Below are 23,200 nucleotides of genomic sequence, written 5' to 3'. Positions count from 1 at the left end.
GCAGCTGATGTGACATAAAGTCACAGGGTTCTGGCGATTGATCGAAGGAGAGAGTGATACCTATAGCCAGAGAGTCCGTGCAATATCAATGGATGTGATGCCAGAGTGGGCATTAAAATGTGGCCAGTAGATGGCACAATACGTAACTTCTTGTGTGTCTGTTTCACTATTAGGCTCACTGCCTTTATGTTTCTGTTCATGGTTAAATCAGGAAACTTAGACATAACAAAATAAACAGTACAAATATGTTTTTTTAAACTGGAACTGTTTATTGCATCCAAATAATACATCTGTGGGGAATATCCCCAGTAATTCACAGGTTATAGCCTTGTAACTCAGTTAGGAGGCCTCTTTATAACACCCTAGCTTGAATCATAATGTTCCGAGCTACATGATTTTGCCCAATATCCATCTTATCAATGTGACCTAGCCAAGCTATTTTATTTTATCACACTGAACATCATTTCATTTAGTACCCCACCACTTTAGACTTTATTGGGTGTTAATGAATTTAATCAAACTCACTGACCTTTTTATACATTTATAGATTTTTTTCCATTACATTTCCACAACAGGGTGATATAACATGGGAGAGAAATCGGGAGTCAAATGATATCTGACGTATTATTTGGGTTATTATTCCACTCGGGTAACGTTTGTACTTTCAGTCTGGTTTTAGAGGGACATCTTTGTATCTCTGCTTCAACTATATGGAAAAAGGCAACTCTTCCTTGTACCGATGTGCCGTGTTAAGACCAGGTAGTAGAAACAGAAAGAGATACAGAGACTTGTATTGCTGTAGGCCACATGGCATTGGTTGATGTTCTATGACCCTTATGTCTATGTATGACCCCCATACTTCTTGGGGGGGGTTCAGGTACGGGGTGTGTCTGAGCTGGGCTGCTGGATGGGGACTATTGAATGCTGAAATAGAGGCTGGAGGAAGAGACCCAGGGTTCCAGTCACACACACTATTATAAAGATCCACAGGAACATACGGTCCACCACCATTGCCACATACTTCCAGTCCTCGATCACCTGGGAACACAAAGAGAACAAGGTATGGTCACATTACTGTCATGTTCATACGGTAACACCTGCGGCATGCAGAAATTGGGTATGGAGTACAATATGTGATTGATGAGTTTAAAAGTGATGCAAATGTAATATAAGATGAAGAAACAAAGAGAAAGCACCAGTGTAAATATTACTGAGCCAGACCTTGTAGCAGCTACTGACCCTTTCACCCCTCTCCTCTGCAGTTTTTGAAGGTGGACACTTTTCAAGCCTGGTCACCTCACTTTTACATTGATTTATTTATGAAAACAATCTATTACAACAGTCTGGGTTATTTTACTGGATCGTATTCTCAACTACCCCACATCCCAGTATTCTTCATTCCTGGTCTTTGAGGACTACAGTGTGTGCAGGCTTTTGTCCTAGACCAGCACTTACACAACTGGTCCAGCTGATCAAGGTCATGATCATTAGTGGAGCCCGGTGTTGAAAGTACTAAGCTGTACACACTACGTCTCTCCAGGACCAAGGATAAAAAACACCTATTTGAGTTCTAACTCCAGCTCATTTCACAACACTAACCCCATGGACACGGTCATGGTTCACTTACATTCTGGTTATCATCGTCCCCCATCATGTGATCAGCCACGAAGCGGACCCCGTCCACTGCCTCCTGAACATCTCCCCCCCAGTCTGGGCTGCCTCTATTGCGGAGGTCCTGGGAGGAGGGGAAGCTGTTGGGCAGGAACTCGGTGGAGCAGGCCTCCCCCTTCGTGAAGGTGTGGGTGTACCCCAGCGGAGCTGTGACTTTGTTGTAAAAGTGTCCCGGGGAGGAGAAGGCCGAGGCAGAGGAGGAAGACATGGCGGCAGCGGTGGCTGTTTTGGACATGGCGGTGGCAGGGTAGCCCAGGTCCGCCAGGATGGATCTGCGAGCTCGGAGTTGTCTCTGCTGGCGTAGCCGCTGGCGGGCAGAGTTATTCTTCGGGCGTCTCATGAAGAGCAGATGGGGCAGCTTGTTGAGGAACACTACCTTGACCCAGGAGGGCATGGTGTGTGTGCTGGGGGAGCGGTGGTGCACGTTGAGCACACACACACTGGTGATGATGGAGAAGGTCACCAGCACCATGGTGAACATCAGGTACTTCCCAATCAGAGGCACGTCCAGCGAGGTGGGAGGGACGATCTTGGAGATCAGGAGGAGGAACACAGTGAGGGCCAGGAGGACTGAGATACACAGTGTCATCTTCTCCCCACAGTCAGACGGCAGGTAGAAGACCAGGATGGCCAGAGAGGTGATGAGGACACAGGGGATGATTAGGTTGATGGTGTAGAACAGCGGCTTCCTCTTGATGATGAAGTCATAGGTGAGGTCCACGTAGGTAGGATCCAGAGGGTTAACCGTCCGCCTGCCCGGCAAGGCCAAGATGTCCCATTCCCCACTGGGAGTGAAGTCGTCCATGCTGGCCACCCCTGTCTTCAGGACCAAATCGAGCTCGGTGTGGTCGTAGGTCCATGACCGGAACTTGAGTGTGCAGTTCTGCTGGTCAAAGGGGAAGTGCTTGACCTCGATCTTGCAGGCACTCTTATAGATGGCCGGAGGCAGCCAGAAGATGCTGCCGTTGAACTGGACAATGGCATTGGTGAAGACTGTTACCTCATAGGTTCCATCCGCACTATGGAGAGAGTGATGAGGGAGGTAGGGGGAGAGGAATCCATTACAGAAACGTATTATGTCTTCATGAGAAAATGTATTACAATCACACATTTGATTTTCATGATCCGTAAGTTACATGAGAAAATGTGTTCATCATTTGGAAAATGAATACTTACTTGTTATAGAGCACAATATCAGGTAGCCAGATGTGTCTGGAAGGAATACGTAGCTTGTCAATGCCATCATATTGAGAAGGGTCCCATGATAGCCTGTAGTCATCCCAGTGCTGAAGAGACAGGGGGGTTACATATTTAACATTTTAGTCATTTAGCAGACGCTCTTATCCAGAGGGACTTAGATGAGCAATTAGGGTTAAGTGACTTGTTCAAGGGCACATAGAGAGATGTTTCACCTAGTCAGCTCGGGGATTCGAACCAGCGACCTTTCGGTTAATGGCCCAACGCTCTTAACTGATAGGCTACCCTCACTGTTCTGACTGTTGCACTCAGTCACATAAGGACTCTAAGGACCAGATCATTACCAATGACACACTTAATTATCATTGACATGAAAAGTGGTGAACGGTGTGGGCACAATTATCAGTCTGTTCTGTTCCGGATTGTCTGAGTCAGAGGCATGGTTCTGCTTTAATTCAGGTTCAGTGACAAGGATACTGGAGCTGGAGATGGACGAGGGGACAGACTGAGTAATGATTAATAGGATAGGGCCATAATCTTCACGCTTACCTGTGTGAGCCAAACATTGGTGGTCATAATCTGCTCTCTCTCATTCTGGAAAGGAAAATGTCAGTGTTAGCTTAATTTAAAAACAGACTATTTACTATACGACACACAAAGCATGTTTAATGACAAAACTCAGACACACGTACAGACTCCAGCACACATGCATTCCGCTAGTGCACATGCTTGATTTAGAAGAGAGTAAAAGTGAGAGATGTGTTTCCACGCTGAATAAATTCCCTGCACATGGGGTCAATTGTTAAGATAAATGACACCCTTCGCCTGGGACACATCTGCCATCTGAGTGCCGTTGGACCTGTTGATAAATCCACAGAGCGCTTGCATCAACTCTGAACAGCAAGTACAACGAACACCCCTAAAAAGGAGTGGGCAGCAGAGTGGGCAAACCTCCAATGCACGCAGCAGCACAATGCTTTAAAACAACTATATCACACTTCTCATACCATTACACTTTACAGGACATTCAAATTTCAATTACCAAAGAAGAGGAGGACAATAAGAGGCCATAAACAGAGGACGTATGTGTCGTGCTGTTATTCTCTGGGCCATGCCTGGGCTGAAAGGAAGGGAGGGAGGGACCCTGTAAATCAGTGTGGGACTCCAACGTCCTCTCCTGCAGCAGCTTTTACAGCTCCTTCTAACGCAATGTGCTGAAGTTTCAATCTGGACATGACAGAGATGGAGAGCATAGCCCTGCCAGATCCATCCTATACCCATGCTGTCATTAGGGCCAGGGCCTTTCAGTAGAATGTGTGTAAGTAATTAACATGGTTGCCACTGACTCCTCTGAGCTCTGCTCTCCCTTTCTGTTCTCTCATCTCTGCTTTCTCCTCTCCCTCTGTGGTCTCACTCATCTGCATCTCTCCTCTCCGTCTCAGGGCCTCTAACTGGCTCTATGAAATGGCTATCATGAGACTCACCACACTGATGAGTTGGGCCAGGGACACCTGTAGTTTGACAGTAACCCGCTCTGTCCTGTTCACAGCTGGACGGATCAGCTTGTTGTAGCGATCCTTTCCCAGCAGACAGTTCATCAGACGCTCCTCTGAGTCCGCACAACTGCCACCTATGGATAGAGTCAACAGTGATTTGGAGATAGTTATGGGAAATAGTCACAGTTGTTACCTTTATTGAAATTGTGTTATAACAATGACAAAACTAGATTACTGTGCGATAAAAAAAATACCCACTGGCTGTATCTGTTGTGTTTAGTCACTGGTTTTATAGCTGGACTGTCACGCCTTTCTTTTTATGTTGTTTCATGGAGCATGTTTTATGGCCCAGTGTGGACTGGATGAAAACTGTGTTGCTGACTCTGCAGTGTTTCAGTCTTTCAGCTCCCCAACCCAGGACAAAGGGGAGCAGAACAAAACACCTACTGTGACACTTCCTGGTTTTTATACCCTTGTACCTGGAGGTGTTTAATAGCACTCCAAACAAACTGCATACTAAAGTGTGAGACAAACTCCCACAGGGGAGAATGCCTGTCTGATAGGGCTTGGGCTTTGTTAAATATATAGTAAAAAAATATATGAGGGCCTTGGAGCTACCTGCGGAATAATTAACATCCGGGATATGGGAGGGGAGATGTTTCTGCAGTGTTAATGATTCTGCATGTTGCAGAGCCAGAGCCTAAAGCCACATGATCAGCCTTTTGTCTTATGTGAGCTCCAGCCAGGAATACCATCACATGAAACAAACCAGCACACCCTCTGCTCCTTGATAAACAATGCGCAAGTCAACCCCCCCGCGCCTCCCTGTCCTTAGATGATAAAACGCCCACTCTTCCACCAACAACCCTCTCTTCCCCCACCAGCCCTCCTCTATAGTGAGTAATGCTCTGTAGAGAGTAGCTGAGTCAGGAGAAATTGTTTTGGAGAAAAATGCTTAGTTAAATGGTACATGCCCTGAAGTAATCTTTACAATAGCTGCTAAGACTGTTGCACTGAAAAATATTAATTTGAAGATTCATGATGTGGTATTTGGTATTTTATTAGGATCCCCATTAGCTGTTGCGATAGCAGCAGCTACTCTTCCTGGGGTCCACACAAAACATTAAATAATACTGAACATTAATAGACAAGAACAGCTCAAGGACAGAACTACATACATTTAAAATGTTACATAGCCTACATATCAGTACATACAAACAATATCTAGCTCAAATAGGGGAGAGGCGTTGTTTTTTTAAAACCAAATTTGCTGTTTACTTGAGCAATCTTTGATGGGAGGGAGTTCCATGCAATAATGGCTCTATATAATACTGTACATTTTCTTAAATTTGTTATGGATTTGGGGACTGTGAAAAGGCCCCTGGTGGCATGTCTGGTGGGGTAAGTGTGTGTGTCAGTGCTGTGTGTAAATTGACTATGCAAACAATTTGGAATTTTAAATAAATTGTTTCTTATAAAAACAAGAAGTGATGCAGTCGGACTCTCCTCTACTTTTAGCTAAGGGAGACTGGCATGCATAGTATTGATTCACATTTATGGATAATGGTAGCTAAAAATAAGATACACGTTTTGACTATAGATCCCTTCCCAATAGTGTATTATCAGTGCCAGTTTGTGCCAGGCAATTACCACAAATCCTAATTATCAAGGTATAGCTTCATGTAGAGTTGAGAGTTGAGTGTCCAACAGGACTCCCTCATAGACTGGTGCATGTTTCCATGGCTCCCTATCATCAGTCAGGTGGACTCTACAAGACAGAGGTCCTCTACAAGACAGATGGCATGTTGTCAAAGCCCTGGGAGGCTGCTGTCAAATATCCACACTCTTTACCCAGAGGTGAAGGGCACTGGCCAGTGGGAGAGCAGGCAATTCAAACAAGTAATCACTACCTGCTGAGAAGGGCTATTACACTGTGTGTGTGTGTGTGTGTGTGTGTATGTATCAACTGGGTCTTGAAAGGGGAGACAGGCTATAGGGAGGTCAGAGACCTGGCAGTGTGGTGCCAGGAGAACAACCTCTCCCTCAATGTGAGCAAGACAAAGGAGCTGATCGTGGACTACAGGAGAAGGAGGGCTGAACAGGCCCCCATTAACATCGACAGGGCTGTAGTGGAGCGGGTCGAGAGTTTCAAGTTCCTTAGTGTCCACATCACCAACGAACTATCATGCTCCAAACACACCAAGACAGTCGTGAAGAGGGCACGACACCACCTTTTCCCCCTCAGGAGACTGAAAAGATTTGGCATGGGTTCCCAGATCCTCAAAATGTTCTACAGCTGCACCATCGAGAGCATCCTGACCGGTTGCATCACCGCCTGATATGGTAACTGCTCGGCATCTGACCGTAAGGCGCTACAGAAGGTAGTGCATATGGCCCAGTACATCACTGGGGCCAAGCTTCCTGCCATCCAAGACCTATACACTAAGGGGTGTCAGAGGAAGGTCCAAAAAATGATCAAAGACTCCAGTCACCCAAGTCATGGACTGTTCTCTCTGCTAACGCATTGCAAGTGGTACCGGAGCACCAAGTCTAGGTCCAAAAGGCTCCTTAACTGCTTCTACTCCCAAGCCATAAGACTGCTGAACAGCTAATCAAATGGCTACCCAGACTATTTTCACTATTTTTACCCAGACTATTTTTTTGAACATTTAATCAAATGGCTATTCACATTGACACTGTTTATTATCTATGCATAGTCACTTTATCCCTACCTACATGTACAAATGACCTTGACTAACCTGTACCCCCGCACATTGACTCGGTACAGGTACCCCCTGTATATAGCCCCGTTAGTGTTATGTCATTTTCTGGTGTTACTTTCTGTTTTTTGTCTTAACTCCATTTCTTGAACTGCTTTGTTGGTTAAGGACTTGTAAGTAAGCATTTCACGGTAAGGTGTATGTGACAAATAACATTTGATTTGATTTGAAGGTACATGCCTTTTAATGGCAACACTTTAAAAGTGTGGCATTGACATTATCTTGATTGGCAGCAGAGGGCAGCGGGGTTAATATAGTGACTGAATCAGCAATGGTTGACTTTTAAAAAGGTCACTCTGCTCTATGCTCCAAAATACTGCATTCTCAAAAATTGCATCTATGATGAGATTGAGAGGTGCATAATAACCCTGTCTTTTGACCCAATAGAAACAGCAGGCAAAAAACATCCTATCATCTGGATTTCAGTAAAGGCCCTCAAGACATGCCAGAGGTCCTACTGATTACAGAACACTGTGGCATTTATCTGTATGGTTAGAATATTACTGCCAGGTTCTCCATGCTGAGCACAGACAGACTGTGTAGCCTGGTCACCAGCCAGGCCTGTGTGCTTTAGCCAGTTCTCCTGGCTTTATTTTCAGGTCATACATGTTATGACAGTGTACCAACAAGACAGAGTGGACAAGTAAAAAGATACACATAGCATCTATCCCAGCTGTCAAATTCACTTGCAGGAAGGTGCTGTAAATGGCCAGTGTACTGTATAGGCAAAGTGTGATATATGATCCTTTACTCTCTCAGTGACTTCCCAGTGACTTTCTCTTCCTGAGAAGGGCCGGTCTAAGCTCCTTCATCTGTGTTATTGTGGTAGTCATGCCCATTTGATGCCCATTTGTTGGAAACCTTTTAACCAAACCCCTCCCCCAACCACAGCACAGTGAATACACACATGTTTTCTATGATAATAACCAGAATGCCCTTATGACTGATTGTAAAGGCTACTGAAACATAATAGGTTTGACTTTGCCCACATTTTGTTACGTTACAGCCTTATTCTTTCTTTCCTCATCAATCTACAAACAACAAAAAATCTGGCCCTTTACTCAGTACTTTGCTGAAGAACCTTTGGCAGAGATTACAGCATCGAGTCTACTTGACGCTACAAGCTTGGCACACCAGTGTTTGGGGAGTTTCTCCCATTTTTCTATGCAAATCTAGTCAAGCTTTGTCAGGTTGGATGGGGTGTGTTGCTGCACAGCTATTTTCAGGTCTTTCCAGAGATGTTCGATCGTTGTCTTGGCTCTGTGCTTAGGGTCGTTGTATTGTTGGAAGGTGAACCTTTGCTCCAGTCTGAGGTCCTGAGTGCTCTGGAACAGGTTTTCATCAAGGACCTCTCTGTGCTCCGTTCATCTTTGCCTCGATCCTGACTAGTCTCCCAGTCCCTGCCACTGAAAAACATTCCCACAGCATGATGCTGCCACCACCATGCTTCAACGTTGGGATGGTGCCAGGTTTACTCCAGACGTGACGCTTTGCATTCAGGCCAAAGAGTTCAAACTTGGTTTCATAAGACCAGAGAATCTTGTTTCTCATGTTCGGAGAGTCTTTAGGTGCCTTTGGCAAACTCCATGTGGGCTATCATGTGCCTTTTACTGAGGAGTGGCTTCCGTCTGGCCACTCTACCACAAAGGCCTGATTGGTGGGGTGCTGCAGAGATGGTTGTCCTTCTGGAAGGTTCTCCCGTCTCCACGGAGGAACTTTAGAGCTCTGTCAGAGTGACCATCAGATTCTTGGTCACCTCCCTGACCAAGGACCTTCTCCCCCGATTGCAAAGTTTGGCTGAGCGGCCAGCTCTAGGAAGAGTCTTGGTGGTTCCAAACTTATTCCATTTAAAAATGATGGAGGCCACTGTGTTCTTGAGGACCTTCAATGCTGCAAAAATGTTTTGGTACCGTTCCCCAGATCTGTACCTCGACACAATCCTGTCTCGGAGCTCTACGGGCAATTCCTTCGACCTCATGGCTTGATTTTTGCTCTGACATGCACTGTCAATTGTGGGATCTTATATAGACAGGTGTGTGCCTTTCCAAATCATGTACAATCAATTTAATTTACCACAGGTGTACTCCAAATCAATCAAACATCTCAAGGATGATCAATGGAAATGGAGCTCAATATCTAGTCTCATAGCAAAGGGTCAAAATACTTATGAAAATTAGTTATTTATCGTTTTAATACATTTGTAAAAAAAAATCTAAAAACCTGTTTTCACTTTGTCATTATGGAGTATTGTGTGTAGATTGCTGGGCATTTTATTTATTTGATCAATTTTATAATAAGGCTGTAACATAACAAAATGTGGAAAAAGTCAAGGGGTCTGAATGTTTTCCGAATGCACTATATATATAAAAGTATGTGGACACCCCTTCAAATGAGTGGATTTAGCTATTTCAGCCACACCCATTGCTGACAGGTGTATAAAATGAAGCACACCCCCATGCAATCTCCATAGACAAACACTGGCAGTAGAATGGCCTTACTGAAGAGCTCAGTGACTTTCAATGTGACACCGTCATAGGATGCCACCTTTCCAACAAGTCAGTTTGTCAAATTTCTGCCCTGCTAGAGCTGCACCGGTCAACTGTACCTGCGGTTATTGTGAAGTGGAAACGTCTAATAGCAACAACGGATCAGCCAAGAAGTAGTAGGCCACACAAGATCACAGAACGGGACCGCCAAGTGCTGAAGCACATAGCGCGTAAAAATCGTCTTTCCTCGGTTGCAACACTCACTACCGAGTTCCAAATTGCCTCTGGAAACAACATCAGTACAATAATAGTTCACTGGGAACTTCATAAAATGAGTTTCCATGGCTGAGCAGCCACACACAAGCCTAGGATCACCATGCGCAATGCCAAGCGTCGGCTGGAGTGGTGTAAAGCTTGCCACCAGTGGAAACGCGTTCTCTGGAGTGATGAATCACACTTCACCATCTGGTAGGCCGATGGACAAATCTGGGTTTGGCGGATGCCAAGAGAACGCTACCTGCTTGAATGCATAGTGCCAACTGTAAAGTTTGGTGGAGGAGGAATAATCATTTCTGGGGCTGTTTTTCATGGTTGGGGCCCCTTAGTTCCAGTGAAGGGAAATCTTAATACTACAGAATACAATGACATGCTAGACAATTCTGTGGTTCCAACTTTGTAGAAACAGTTTGGGGAAGGCCCTTTCCTATTTCAGCATAACAATGCCCCTGTGCACAAAGCGAGGTCCATACAGAAATGGTTTGTCGAGATCGGTGTGGAAGAACTTGATTGGCCTGCACAGAGCCTTGACCTCAACCCCATCGAACACATTTGGGATGAATTGGACTGCCAACTGCGAGCCAGGCCTAATCCCCCAACATCAGTGCCCGACCTCACTAATATTAAATGGAAGCAAGTCCCTGCAGCAATGTTCCAACACCTAGTGGAAAGCCTTCCCAGAAAAGTGGAGGCTGTTATAGCAGCAAAGGGGGGACCAACTCCATATTTATGTACATGATTTTGGAATGAGATGTTTGATATGAGATGTTACTTATGGTATGGTTACATAAGACAGAAGGTTATTTAAGACAAAAAATGAAAGGTGGGTGGGTATATAATGCAAACATCTAGCAACCCAAAGGTTGTATTTTCGAATCTCATAACTAACAACTTTTGCATTTTAGTTAATTAGCAACTTTTCAACTGATTACTACTTTTTGATACTTTGCAAATACTTAACATATTTGCTAACCCTTCCCCTAACCCTTTAACCTAACTCGTAACCTTAACCCTAACTCAGCTAATGTTAGCCAGCTAGCTAATATTAGTGTTAGCCACGAAATTAACGGTAGTCACAGCAAATTGGAATTCTTAACATATCATATGTTTTGAAGACTCGTAACATTTTGTACATTTGCACATTCGTAACATACTGTAGGTTTTGCAAATTCGTAACACATCATACGAATTGTAATTAATAACATATCATGTGAAATGGTTGACGGATATCCACAAATTAATACATGCCATACCAAACATAACATATCATGTGAATGTGCTTGTCCTCCTATGTGCGACCTAATAAAGAGTAACACAAATATTGTGTTATTCTCTTGACAGTATTGTATCTAATTGATTTTGTTGAAATTAAGGCATCAATACATGTTGAACTATGTTCCTCTCTGATAATAAAAAAATAATCACTCATGGAAACTTGGCTAACATGAAATTAAATAGTGTATTACATGCACTGTAGGTGAATTACAAAAGTGAACCTCCTTTCTGAAGGTACAATTATAACAACATCAGCAAGAACAACCCATTGTAGAGAGGATATTTTTCAACTGAACTGACAATGCAATCGAAATTCACATACATGAAATACTTACATTTTATAAAAGTGAAAAGGAAAGCGAGGAGAGTGAGAGTCCGTGTCATTTTGACAGTGCCACGATATCCATCCGTGTCCTCATTCAGGAAGCCTAATAAGAATAGGATCTAACGTGCTTACCGAGCATTCCCAACTCCTAAAAATCTCCATACACGTTAGAACAAATGTTTACTGAAAACGGTGTGTCTGTATCAGATCGAGATTTGCAGGTGAGTTGGGATAGAAACGAGACCCTTTCCTCAACATACACCGTTCCACCTTCCTCACTCGTTACGCATCGCTCTCACACACAAAATGATCTCCTGAGCGCAAATCTTAGATAGACTAATTGCTATTTCCATCCTTCCATCAGTGTTGATATTTAGTCATATGAGCTGTTATAGGTTGTAAGCAGGTGTCTATGATACTACTTAGGCTATAAACAATAACATTTATGACAATAAAAATGATTTGTTTTCTTGATTTATTAACCAACAACAAAATCTATAAAAATCTATATTAATTTGACCATATGTTACCATAGTGACATGGGTTGAATCTAGGCCACTATATGCATGCCAAAACACCAATATGGGTCACATGATAATCTAAGTGACCCTACATGAGGATTTCTCACTTAAATGATAATCAAGTATACTGGAGCCTTTTATTAAATGTTTTATTAGTGTCCATATTGTGTTAGATGACCAGAAGAGTGTCTGTCCCCTCATCAGATGAATGAGTGTGATTATTTATCTCTTGCTCCCTCTCTCCCTCCCTATCCCTATCCCTCTCTCCCTCCCTATACAAGCCCTAACACACTCTCTAATCCAACACTGACACAGAATCTGACATCTCAGTTCAGTTGCTTCTACATCTGAATGCTCTGACCAGATAACCACAACTAATTAAACTTGTTTGTTTCCTGCCACACATCTTCTCTGGCTATCATGGCAGATGTATAATGAGTTGGGCGATTCAGTAACGTCACACAGGTTTGGTGAGGACGTTTGCAATGTCCAGTGATATGTTGGGTGATAAACAACCCTGTGTTTCTGGATGGGACAGATTTACAGTAGTGGTCCCAAGTCAGTCCAATGGCAGAGCAATTTCAGCCCAGCAGATTTACGATCTGCCCACTGCTTAACCCCTCATTATTATGCCCAATGAAGGAGCTGTATCGGACAGAGAGAGCAAGTCCTCATTGTAATGAACAACAAACACACTGCATCTAACTTTCTGGTATTGTTTTCCTTTTAAGGTTGCCTTGATTGTATTACTGTTGATGATATCTGGAAATGTGCATGTACACCCTGTTGCTAGCCCCAATTCTAATGTGTGCTCTGATATCTGTTTCACTGATTTCTGCTCTCGTATAAAGCCTGTGTTTTCTGCACGTTAACACTAGAAGCTTATTACCTAAAATGGATCAATTGAAAGTGTGGGTTCCCAGCTCCAATCCAGATGTGTTGGTCATTACTGAGACGTGGTTAAGAAAGAGTGTTTTCAACAGCGACGTTAACCTTTCTGGCTATAACCTTTTTCGGCAAGACAGATCTTCCAAAGGTGGGGGAGTGGCAATCTTTACCAAGGATCACCTTCAGTGCTCAATTGTCTCCACCAAGTCTGTCCCCAAACAATTTGATTTGCTGGTTTTAAGCATTACACTTTCAAATAGCTCTTTGTTGACTATTGCTGGGTGTTATCGTCCTCCATCAGCACCAGCCTGTACCCTACCCGCCCTAAACTCTCTCCTGGCCCCTTACACTAAGTCTGAATTTGTCCTGCTAGGTGACCTAAACTGGGATATGCTTAAACCACCTGACCAAGTCCTAAAGCAATGGGACTCCCTAAATCTTTCTCAGATTATTACCAATCCCACAAGGTATGACTCCAAACACCCAGAAAATGCTACTCTCCTTTGTTATCCTCACAAATAATCCTGATAGGTACCAGTCTGGTGTTTTCTGTAATGACATTTACATTTACATTTAAGTGATCACTGTTTTACAGCCTGTGTTCCTATTGGCTGCTCAGTGAAACATCCTGTCCTGATTTGTCATAGATGCTTGCTAAAAAACTGTAATAAGCAAGCCTTCGTTCATGACTTGGGGCCTCATTTATAAACGTTGCATAGGCACAAAAGACGGCTTACGCCACTTTCTAAGCAAACTTTGGGATTTATAAAAAATAAAAACTTGATGGGAGAATGTGCGGTCCTCCTTGGACACTTTGACCCATATCTATGCACATAAACTGGAGAAATGAGAAACTGCGACTCAGATGGCAGAAGGATGAGACTCAAGAAACACTTAAATCAAAATATTACCTCTCACATATTATATATGAAGAATTCCCTGGAGTGCCTTAAAAAAAACATGATTTAGGATAAATACAAACGGACATCTGCTTTTGCAAAATAACCCCTCAAATGTTGTACTTTTTAATCGGGAATCATATTTAATTGGATCTGTAATTATTAACCTATTTGGTTTAGGGGGCAGCATTTTCACGTTTGGATGAAATGCATGCCCAGAGTAAACTGCCTGCTACTCAGTCCCAGTTGCTAATATATGCATATCATTAGTAGGTTTGGATAGAGAACACTCTGAAGTTTCTAAAACTGTTTGAATGATGTCTGTGAGTATAACATAACTCAAATGGCAGGCGAAAACCTGAGAAAAATCCAACCAGAAAGTGGGAAATCTGAGGTTTGTAGTTTTTCAACTCTTGGCCTATCGAATACACAGTGTCTATAGGGTCATATTGCACTTCCTAAGGCTTCCACTAGGTGTCAACAGTCTTTAGAACCTTGTTTGATGCTTCTACTGTGAAGTGGGAGCGAATGAGAAGGGAATGAGTCAGAGGTCTGCTAGAGAGCCACAAGCTGGCCACACGCATTCATGTGAGAGTTAGCTTGAGTTCCATTGCAATTCTGAAGATAAAGGAATTTTCCGGTTGGAACATTATTGAAGATTTATGTTAAAAACATCCTAAAAATGTATTCTATACTTTGTTTGACATGTTTCTACGGACTGTAACGGAACTTTTTGACTTTTCGTCTGCACCTAGTGCTCGCGCGTCATGAATTTGGATTACTGGGCTAAACGCCCGAACAAAAAGGAGGTATTTGGACATAAAGATTAACTTTATCGAACAAGGAAAACATTTATTGTGGAACTGGGATTCCTGGGAGTGCATTCTGATGAAGATCGTCAAAGGTAAGTGAATATTTATAATGCTATTTCTGACTTCTGTTGACTCCAACATGGCGGATATCTGTTTGGCTTGATTTGTTGTCTGAGCACCGTACTCAGATCATTGCATGGTTTGCTTTTTCTGTAAAGTTTTTTTGAAATCTGACACAGTGGTTGCATTAAGGAGAAGTATATATTTAATTATGTGAATAACACTTGTATCTTTTATAAATGTTTATTATGAGTATTTCTGTAAATGGATGTGGCTCTCTGCAAAATCACCGGATGTTTTGGAAGCAAAACATTACTGAACGTAACGCGCCAATGTAAACTGAGATTTTTGGATATAAATATGCACTTTATCGAACAAAAAACATACATGTATTGTGTAACATGATGTCACGTTCTGACCTTAGTTCCTTTTTTATGTCTTTGTGTTAGGTTGGTCAGGGCGTGAGTTGGTGTGGGTAGTCTATATCCTTTTTCTAGGTTGTTATATTTCTATGTGTTTGGTTCTCAATCAGAGGCAGGTGTCGTTCATTGTCTCTGATTGAGAATCATACTTAGGTAGCCTGTTTTCCCCATTTTGGTTGTGGGTGTTGAATTTCTGTTTAGTGTCTGTTCACCTGGCAGAACTGTTTTGTTTTCTCTTCATTATTATTTTGAGTGGTGTTCAGTTTGTTCAATTAAAACATGACGAACACTTACCGCGCTGAATTTTGGTCCTCCTCTCCTTCCACCAACGAGAAGCGTTACACATGAAGTCCTATGAGTGTCATCTGATGAAGATCATCAAAGGTTAGTGATTCATTTTATCTATATTTCTGCTTTTTGTGACTCCTCTCTTTGGCTGGAAAATGGCTGTGTGTGTTTTTGTGACTCGGCTCTGACCTAACATAATCATATGTTGTGCTTTCGCTGTAAAGCCTTTTTGAAATCGGTCACGATGGGTAGATTAACAAGAAGTTTATCTTTAGATAAATGTTATCTTTAGATAAACTTCTTGTTAATCTACCCATCGTGTCCGATTTCAAAAAGTCTTTACAGCGAAAGCACAACATATTGCACTTGTTAATGTATGAAAGTTATATATTTCTATTTTGCCCTGTTTATCAACTTTCTTGATGTCTACAGTATTCTCTCTGGTATGCAATCTGGTTTCCGCTCAGGTTATGGATGTGTCACTGCAACCTTAAAGGTCCTTAATGTTAGCATTGCCCTTGATTCTAAGCAATGTTGTGCTGCTATTTTTATTGACTTGATCAAAGGTTTTGATACGGTAGACCATTCCAATCTTGTGGGCCGGCTAAGGAGTATTGGTGTCTCTGAGGGGTCTTTGGCCTGGTTTGCTAACTACCTCTCTCAGAGTGCAGTGTATAAAGTCAGAACATCTGCTCTCAGCCACTGCCTGTCAACAATGGTGTACCCCAAGGCTCAATCCGAGGCCCCACACTCTTCTCAATTTACATCAACAACATAGCTCAAGCAGTAGGAAGCTCTCTCATCGATTTATATGCAGATGATACACTTAAACTCAACTGGCCCCTCCCCGGATTTTGTGTTAAACGCTTTACAACAATGTTTTCTTAGTGTCCAACAAGGTTTCTCTGCCCTTAACCTTGTTCTGAACACCACCAAAACAAAGGTCAGGTGGTTTGGTAAGAAGAATGCTCCTCTCCCCACAGGTGTGATTACTACCTCTGAGGGTTTAGAGCTTGAGGTAGTCACCTCATACAAGCACTTGGGTATGGCTAGATGGTACACTGTCCTTCTCTCAGCATATATCAAAGATGCATGCTAAAGTTAAATCTAGACTTAGTTTCCTCTATTGTAATCGCCCCTCTTTCACCCCAGCTGCCAAACAAACCCTGATTCAGATGCACATTCTACTCATGCTAGATTATGGAGACGTTATTTATAGATCGGCAGGTAAGGGTGCTCTTGAGCGACTAGATGTTCTTTACCATTCGGCCATCAGATTTGCCCCCAATACTCCTTATAAGACACATCACTGCACTCTATATTCATCTGTAAACTGGTCATCTCTGTATACCCGTCGCAAGACCCACTAGTTGTTGCTTATTTATAAAACCCTCTTAGGTCTCACTCCCCCCTGTTTGAGATATCTATTGCAGCCCTCATCCTCCACATTCCCGTTCTGCCAGTCACATTCTGTTAAAGGTCCCCAAAACACACACATCCCTGGGTCGCTCATCTTTTCAGTTCGCTGCAGCTAGCAACTGGAACAAGCTGCAACAAACACTCAAACTGGACAGTTTTATCTCAATCGCTTCATTCAAAGACTCAATCATGGACACTCTTACTGACAGTTGTGGCTGCTTTGCGTAATGTATTGTTGTCTCAACCTTCTTGCCCTTTGTGCTGTTGTCTGTGCCCAACAATGTTTGCCAGGAGCCGTCAGTCAGCCAGGCGACGCCAGAATCGCCCTTCACTCCGGCGCTGCCGGAGTCTCCCGCCTGTCCGGCGCTGCCAGAGTCTCCCGCCTGTCCGGCGCCGCCGGAGTCTCCCGTCCATTCGGGACCCGTTTTTAGGGTCCCCAGTCCGAGTGCCCAGTAAGAGGCCACGGGAGCGGTTGAGGAGACGGACAAAAACTGGGGTCCACGTCACGTCCACGCCAGAGCCGCCACCGCGGACAGACGCCCACCCAGACCCTCCCCTATAGGTTCAGGTTTTGCGGCCGGAGTCCACACCTCTGGGGGGGTTACTGTCACGTTCTGACCTTTATTCCTTTGTTTTGTCTTTATTTAGTATGGTCAGGGCGTGAGTTGGGGTGTGCAGTCTATGTTAGTTTTTCTATTTCTATTTCTATTTCTGTGTTTGGCCTGATATGGTTCTCAATCTAAGGCAGCTGTCTATCGTTGTCCCTGATTGAGAACCATATTTAGGTAGTCTGTTTTCCTTTGTGTTTTGTGGGTGGTTATTTTCAGTCTTTGTGTGTCTGCACCAGATAGAACTGTTTCGGTTGTCACTTTGTTGTTTTGTATTTTTTAAGTGTTCAGTTGTTTATTAAAAAGATGAACACTAACCACGCTGCGCTTTGGTCCTCTCCTTCTTCCACCCAAGACAGCCATTACAACACTGTATTTCTGATGAATTTGATGTTATTTTAATGGACAAACGTGATTTTCTTTAAAAAATGAGGACTTCGTGGTATCCAATTGTTTAGTAGCTACTATCTTTTCTCATTGCTACAACTCCCGTACGGGCTCGGGAGAGACGAAGGTTGAAAGTCCTCCGATACACAACCCAACTGCACTGCTTCTTAACACAGCGCGCATCCAACCCGGAAGCCAGCCGCACCAATGTGTGGGAGGAAACACCGTGTACCTGGCAACCTTGGTCAGCGCGCACTGCGCCCGGCCCGCCACAGGAGTCGCTGCTGCGCGATGAGACAAGGATATCCCTACCGACCAACCCCTCCATAATCCGGACGACGCTAGGCCAATTGTGCGTCACCCCACAGACCTCCCGGTCGCGGCCGGTTATGACAGAGCATCGGCACGAACCCAGAGTCTCTGGTGGCACAGCTGGCACTGCAGTACAGCGCCCGTAACCACTGCGCCACCCGGGAGTCCCACGAGCACATTTCTAAGTGACCCCAAACTTTTGAATGGTAGTTTATGTGGGTTCACTCTGTATTTCCCACTCTTTATCTGTCCCCACACCTTTCTATTGTCTACCAAGCCATCAGGTTAGTCCACTTGGGTCCTTTCATTACATTATGTTAGTATTCAATACTATTATGTGTGTGTATGTATTTCTGCCTGATTATTTCATTACTTAGTAAATAAATAATTAAGCCAATTCATGTAAGCTGATTCACCATGGAGACTAGGGTTCGTGCAGATTTATAAGACATTACGACGTTCAGAATGAGACTGATAATTATTGATTGACTGATGATGGGTAGTATACCGAAATATTCTTGAGTTAATTTGGGAAATGGTAATTCATTAAACAAACATTTTCCGTAGTGCCCCAGATGACTAACTAATTAATTGTTACATGATTCATTTAATCAAGTAATAATTAAACGTGGTATGTAATCATTCGATGGATAACCAGTCACCATATTAAATGATAGTCACGTCACGGCACCGCCCGGCCAAACTGAAGGAGCTTGGTCAGGGAGGTGACCTAGAATCCAATGGTCACTCTGACAGAGATGTAGTGTTCCTCTGTGGAGATGGGAGAACCTTCCAGAAGGACAACCATCTCTTCAGCATTCCATCAATCAAGCCTTTATGGTAGAGGGACCAGATTGTAGCCACTCCTCAGTAAAATGCACATGACTGCCCACTTGGAGTTTGCCAAAAGGAATCTAAAGACGATCAGACCATGAGAAACAAGATACTCTGGTCTGATGAAACCAAGATTGAACTCTTTAGCCTGAATACCAAGCGTCACGTTTGGAGTAAACCTGGCACCATCCCTACGGTGAAGCATGGTGGTGGCAGCATCATGCTGTGGGGATGTTTTTCAGTGGCAGGGGCTGGGAGACTAGTCAGGATCGAGGCAAAGATGAACGGAGCAATGTACAGAGAGATCCTTGATGAAAACCTGTTCCAGAGCACTCAGGACCTCAGACTGGGGCGAAGGTTCACCTTGCAACAGGACAACAATCCTAAGCACAGAGCCAAGACAACAAAGGAATGGGACAAGTCTCTGAATGTCCTTCAGTGGCCCAGCCAGAGTCCGTGTGTAAATTGATGAGGGACAAAAACTGTGTAATGCATTTTAGAATAAGGCTGTAACCTAAGAAAATGTCGAAAAAGTAAATGGGTCTGAATACTTTCCGCACTGTATTTCCCTGGTTTGTTTGAATATACTGTCGTATATAAGATGTTTGAGCATTTAGGTGGGTAAGACAAAAAAAGGAGAGCACTGTTAACCGATAGTTACACCTCAGCATTGTGTGAAGGTGTTATGATGTGCAGCCAAATATGTCTACCCCAAAATGAGTTCATTTTACAAACGGATCCATCGTTAATTATGTTAAAGCTAGAATCCTTAGTGGCTACATCCATTTTTGAGCCTAAATTAATCATAAATACCCATGGATTATTGAAGAATATAACTTAGAAATGCCTCCTGAACTGTTATACCCCATCAGAACCCAAAATATACAATTGTTTTGTAAACAAACACTGTATAGCCTCAAACCATGGTTAAAACCATACATTTCATATGGATGGTCAGTCATCCATACCTCAATCTACCCAATTGAGAGTGGTTAGAGTTCTCCTGCCCCATCCCTTTATTTATATAGCAAAACAGGGGCAAGTAAGACACTTTGTTATTGTTTCACTTAAAGATTTGAGCTTTTTTTAGACTGATGTTAATTTAGAGAAATATTCTCTCTCAGCAATATTTCACCAGGGAGGGATAAAAACTATCTGGGTTAGAGCCAAGGTACCCATCCCTAATCAATGTCATCAACCAGGCTGTACGAGGGATAAAAACTATCTGGGTTAGAGCCAAGGTACCCATCCCTAATCAAAGTCATCCACCAGGCTGTACACCACTATATATATATATTCCCCCTACTGCCCTCATTTCCACTGGGCACGTTCTTCCTCTCAGTAATAACCATGTTGTGTCTTTTTGTATTTAGAGATATACATCAAAACTGAAGTCAAACAAGAAGTCTGACAGTGCACACCTTGGTAGTAGCCGTGTGACAGTGCTTCTCTCACTCAATATCCCAATACTCCAGGGCCAAGAGAATGTGTTCAATCTGATTTGCTATGTTCGTATTTCCTGGTTCTAATTTCCATAAGCTTCCTGGAAGACCACAGCCTGTTTCATCTCAAGATCTGAATGGTGTCCAGTCAGGAATTCTCCTTTACATTCAGTCTCTCTCCTTCCCATACTTTCTGTTTCTGTGTTAACCTTTTTCCTGGATACCTTACTGTGATGTCCAACATCTTGTGAAAGTAATCCTCTATGATGTTCATTATATGTGATTGATTTCAACTTGTGGAAAGGTACAAGAGTCTGCTGGTTGGAATACATCACTGTCAGAGGGTGTAGTCATGCATAACACATATTCCTGCTGATAGATATTTCCCACACACAAAATGGTACCCACTGAGCACACTGGTTGAATCAACGCTGTTTCCACATCATTTCAATTAAATTACGTTGAACCAATGTGGAATAGACGTCTGTGCCCAGTGGGTAGGATGTTATGGACATTTAGAGGCAGTGCTTTCTCTGGGTGAATTATAGCTAAGCAAGACTGCTTGGGATTCTGTTTTTCAAACCGTAGTAACAAGGCCCTTGGGAGAAATATTCTCTGCTCTTTCTGAATTACATAACAGGTTCTTATCAAACTGCCCCAATATTTTAAACGCTTGAGTGCTTGTGGATAATGGTCTGACCACAAAAGGAAAGCTTTGACCATTGCAGGTGCCATTGTGTGCTAATGCGTTGACACAAAGCAGAATGAAAACATCACAGCACATAACAAAAACATATCCCAGCTGAAGAATGAATATAGATGTATGAAATATTTGTGTAAAACACTTCAAAGCACAAATGGAAGGAAAACACACGCTGAATGGGTTTTCATCCAGCATGACCTCAAATTATACAGCTCCTAATCACATGTCTTATGTTTCAGTAAAACCTCAAATGAAAAACAACATTTCCTGATCAGATTTGCCTTTTGACAAAGAACAGGCATGGAGTTAATGAGATATACTGCTGATTATAGGATCTCTCTCTAACCTAGCTAAAATCTCTCTCTCTCTTCCCCCTACAACTCTCTCTCTCTCGCTCTCCCTTTCTCTTTCCCTCTCCCTCTCCCTCTCTCTCCACCTTCTCTATCTCCCCCCCCTCTCTCAGTCTACATTTATAATGTAGATCTATGTGTCTCGGATTCTTTATTTAGACCACTGTGGTCCAGCTCCCGAAACTGTTTGGATGGTAAATATGTAGATGGCTAGCCACTGATAACCCAGCACTCTGGGTTATCAGTTGCTCTCATCATTATACTCTTTTAATCAAGCCCATGCTGGAGAACAGCCAGCATGCTAGGCTATCTAGGCACTAGAGGAGAATGCAAAACCTCAAGAGCCCAGCTAAAAGCACACACTTACTGGAAGCTCTCCTATAGTGTGAGTCAATCAGTTGAACAGATTCTCATTGTGAGTCAGTCACCCAGCCAGACAATTTATTAGGTACACCCATCTAGTACCGGGTCAGACCCACCTTTGCCACCTTAGCAGCCTGAATTCTTCGGGGCATTCTACAAATGTGTCGGAAACGTTCCACAGGAATGTTGTAAAGTGGCTGCTCCACTGGATGTCATAAGGTGAATGCACCAATTTGTAAGTCGCTCTGGATAAGAGCGTCTGCTAAATGACTTAAATGTAAATGTAAATGTAAATGTTGGTCCATGATGACCCGATGGCATCACACAGTTGCTACAGATTGGACGGCGATACAGTCATGCTGCGAACAGCCCGTTCCGTCTCATCTCAAAGATGTTCTTTTGGGCTGAGGTCTGGGGACTGTGCAGGCCACTCAAGTAATCTGAACTCGCTGTCATGTTCCAGGCAATGTTATTCAACTCTTCAATTGTCCAATGTTTGTGATCGCGTGCCCACTGAAGCCGCTTCATCTTGTTTTTAGCAGATAGGAGTGGGCCCGGTGTGGTCGTCTGCTGCAATAGCCCGTCCATGACAAGGATCAACGAGTTGTGCATTCCGAGATGCCGTTCTGAGCACCACTGTTGTACTCTCTCATCAAAGAGCTGTTTTCACCCTCAGAACTGCCGCTGACTGGATGTTTTTGGATTGTTGCACCCTTCTTGGTAATCCATAGACACTGTAGTGCGTGAAAAGCCCAGGAGGTTGGACATGCTGTATATAATAAACTGGTAACTCAACAACAACAACAAATATTGTCATTTTTTTATACCTTTATTTAACTAGGCAAGTCAGTTAAGAACAAATTCTTATTTTCAATGATGGCCTAGGAACAGTGGGTTAATCGCCTTTGTATAGGGACAGAACGACATTGACTCAGAGGAAAGTAAGGTTGGGGAAGTGGAAGAGGGTGATGGGATGTGTGGATGGAGGTACAGTGAGGACAGGTGATTTGTCAGTATTTGTCAGTATGACTAATCAAAGAATTGCTGCTGTAGCACTACCGTGTTGCGCTGCTGCAGTCCCACCCTGCAACCAGGCAGTTCATTACCTGAAGTGCTTGGTTCCTATAGTGGAGCGTCTCAGCTTCATATGAAGGTATTGATTGCCCCTCGTCCATTGCCTGCAGATGGCCGATTTCATAGCTTTCCTGGGTGTTGTAATGTTGCTGGGATCAGTGAGTGAATCCATTGTTACAATGTGTGTGTTTGTGTGTGCAAGTATGTGCGTGTTGAGATCACCTGCTCTCATCAATGTCTGTCTGATGTGAGGAACATAGTCTCACTTCAGTGAAAAAAAACACACGTTTGAAATGCATTAGTGTGTATTTT

At 43.3% G+C, this 23,200-nt stretch overlaps 1 protein-coding gene across 1 annotated transcript; it reads right to left on the bottom strand.

The window, feature by feature from the left end:
- Window positions 1–258: 258 nt before the first annotated feature.
- Window positions 259–4,502, bottom strand: LOC115112811 (neuronal acetylcholine receptor subunit beta-4-like). The gene is made up of 5 exons (XM_029639810.2): window positions 4,353–4,502; window positions 3,418–3,462; window positions 2,848–2,957; window positions 1,628–2,690; window positions 259–1,038 (listed from the first exon to the last, which is right to left on the bottom strand). The coding sequence occupies exons 1-5, from the start codon at window positions 4,464–4,466 to the stop codon at window positions 874–876; spliced, it is 1,497 nt and encodes a 498-aa protein (XP_029495670.2). The 5' UTR covers window positions 4,467–4,502; the 3' UTR covers window positions 259–873.
- Window positions 4,503–23,200: the final 18,698 nt, after the last annotated feature.

Source organism: Oncorhynchus nerka, linkage group LG28, assembly GCF_034236695.1.
Source record: "Oncorhynchus nerka isolate Pitt River linkage group LG28, Oner_Uvic_2.0, whole genome shotgun sequence".
Classification (NCBI taxonomy): domain Eukaryota; kingdom Metazoa; phylum Chordata; class Actinopteri; order Salmoniformes; family Salmonidae; genus Oncorhynchus; species Oncorhynchus nerka.
The sequence above is the reverse complement of the archived record's forward strand: the minus strand, read 5'-3'. Positions and strand labels throughout refer to the sequence as shown.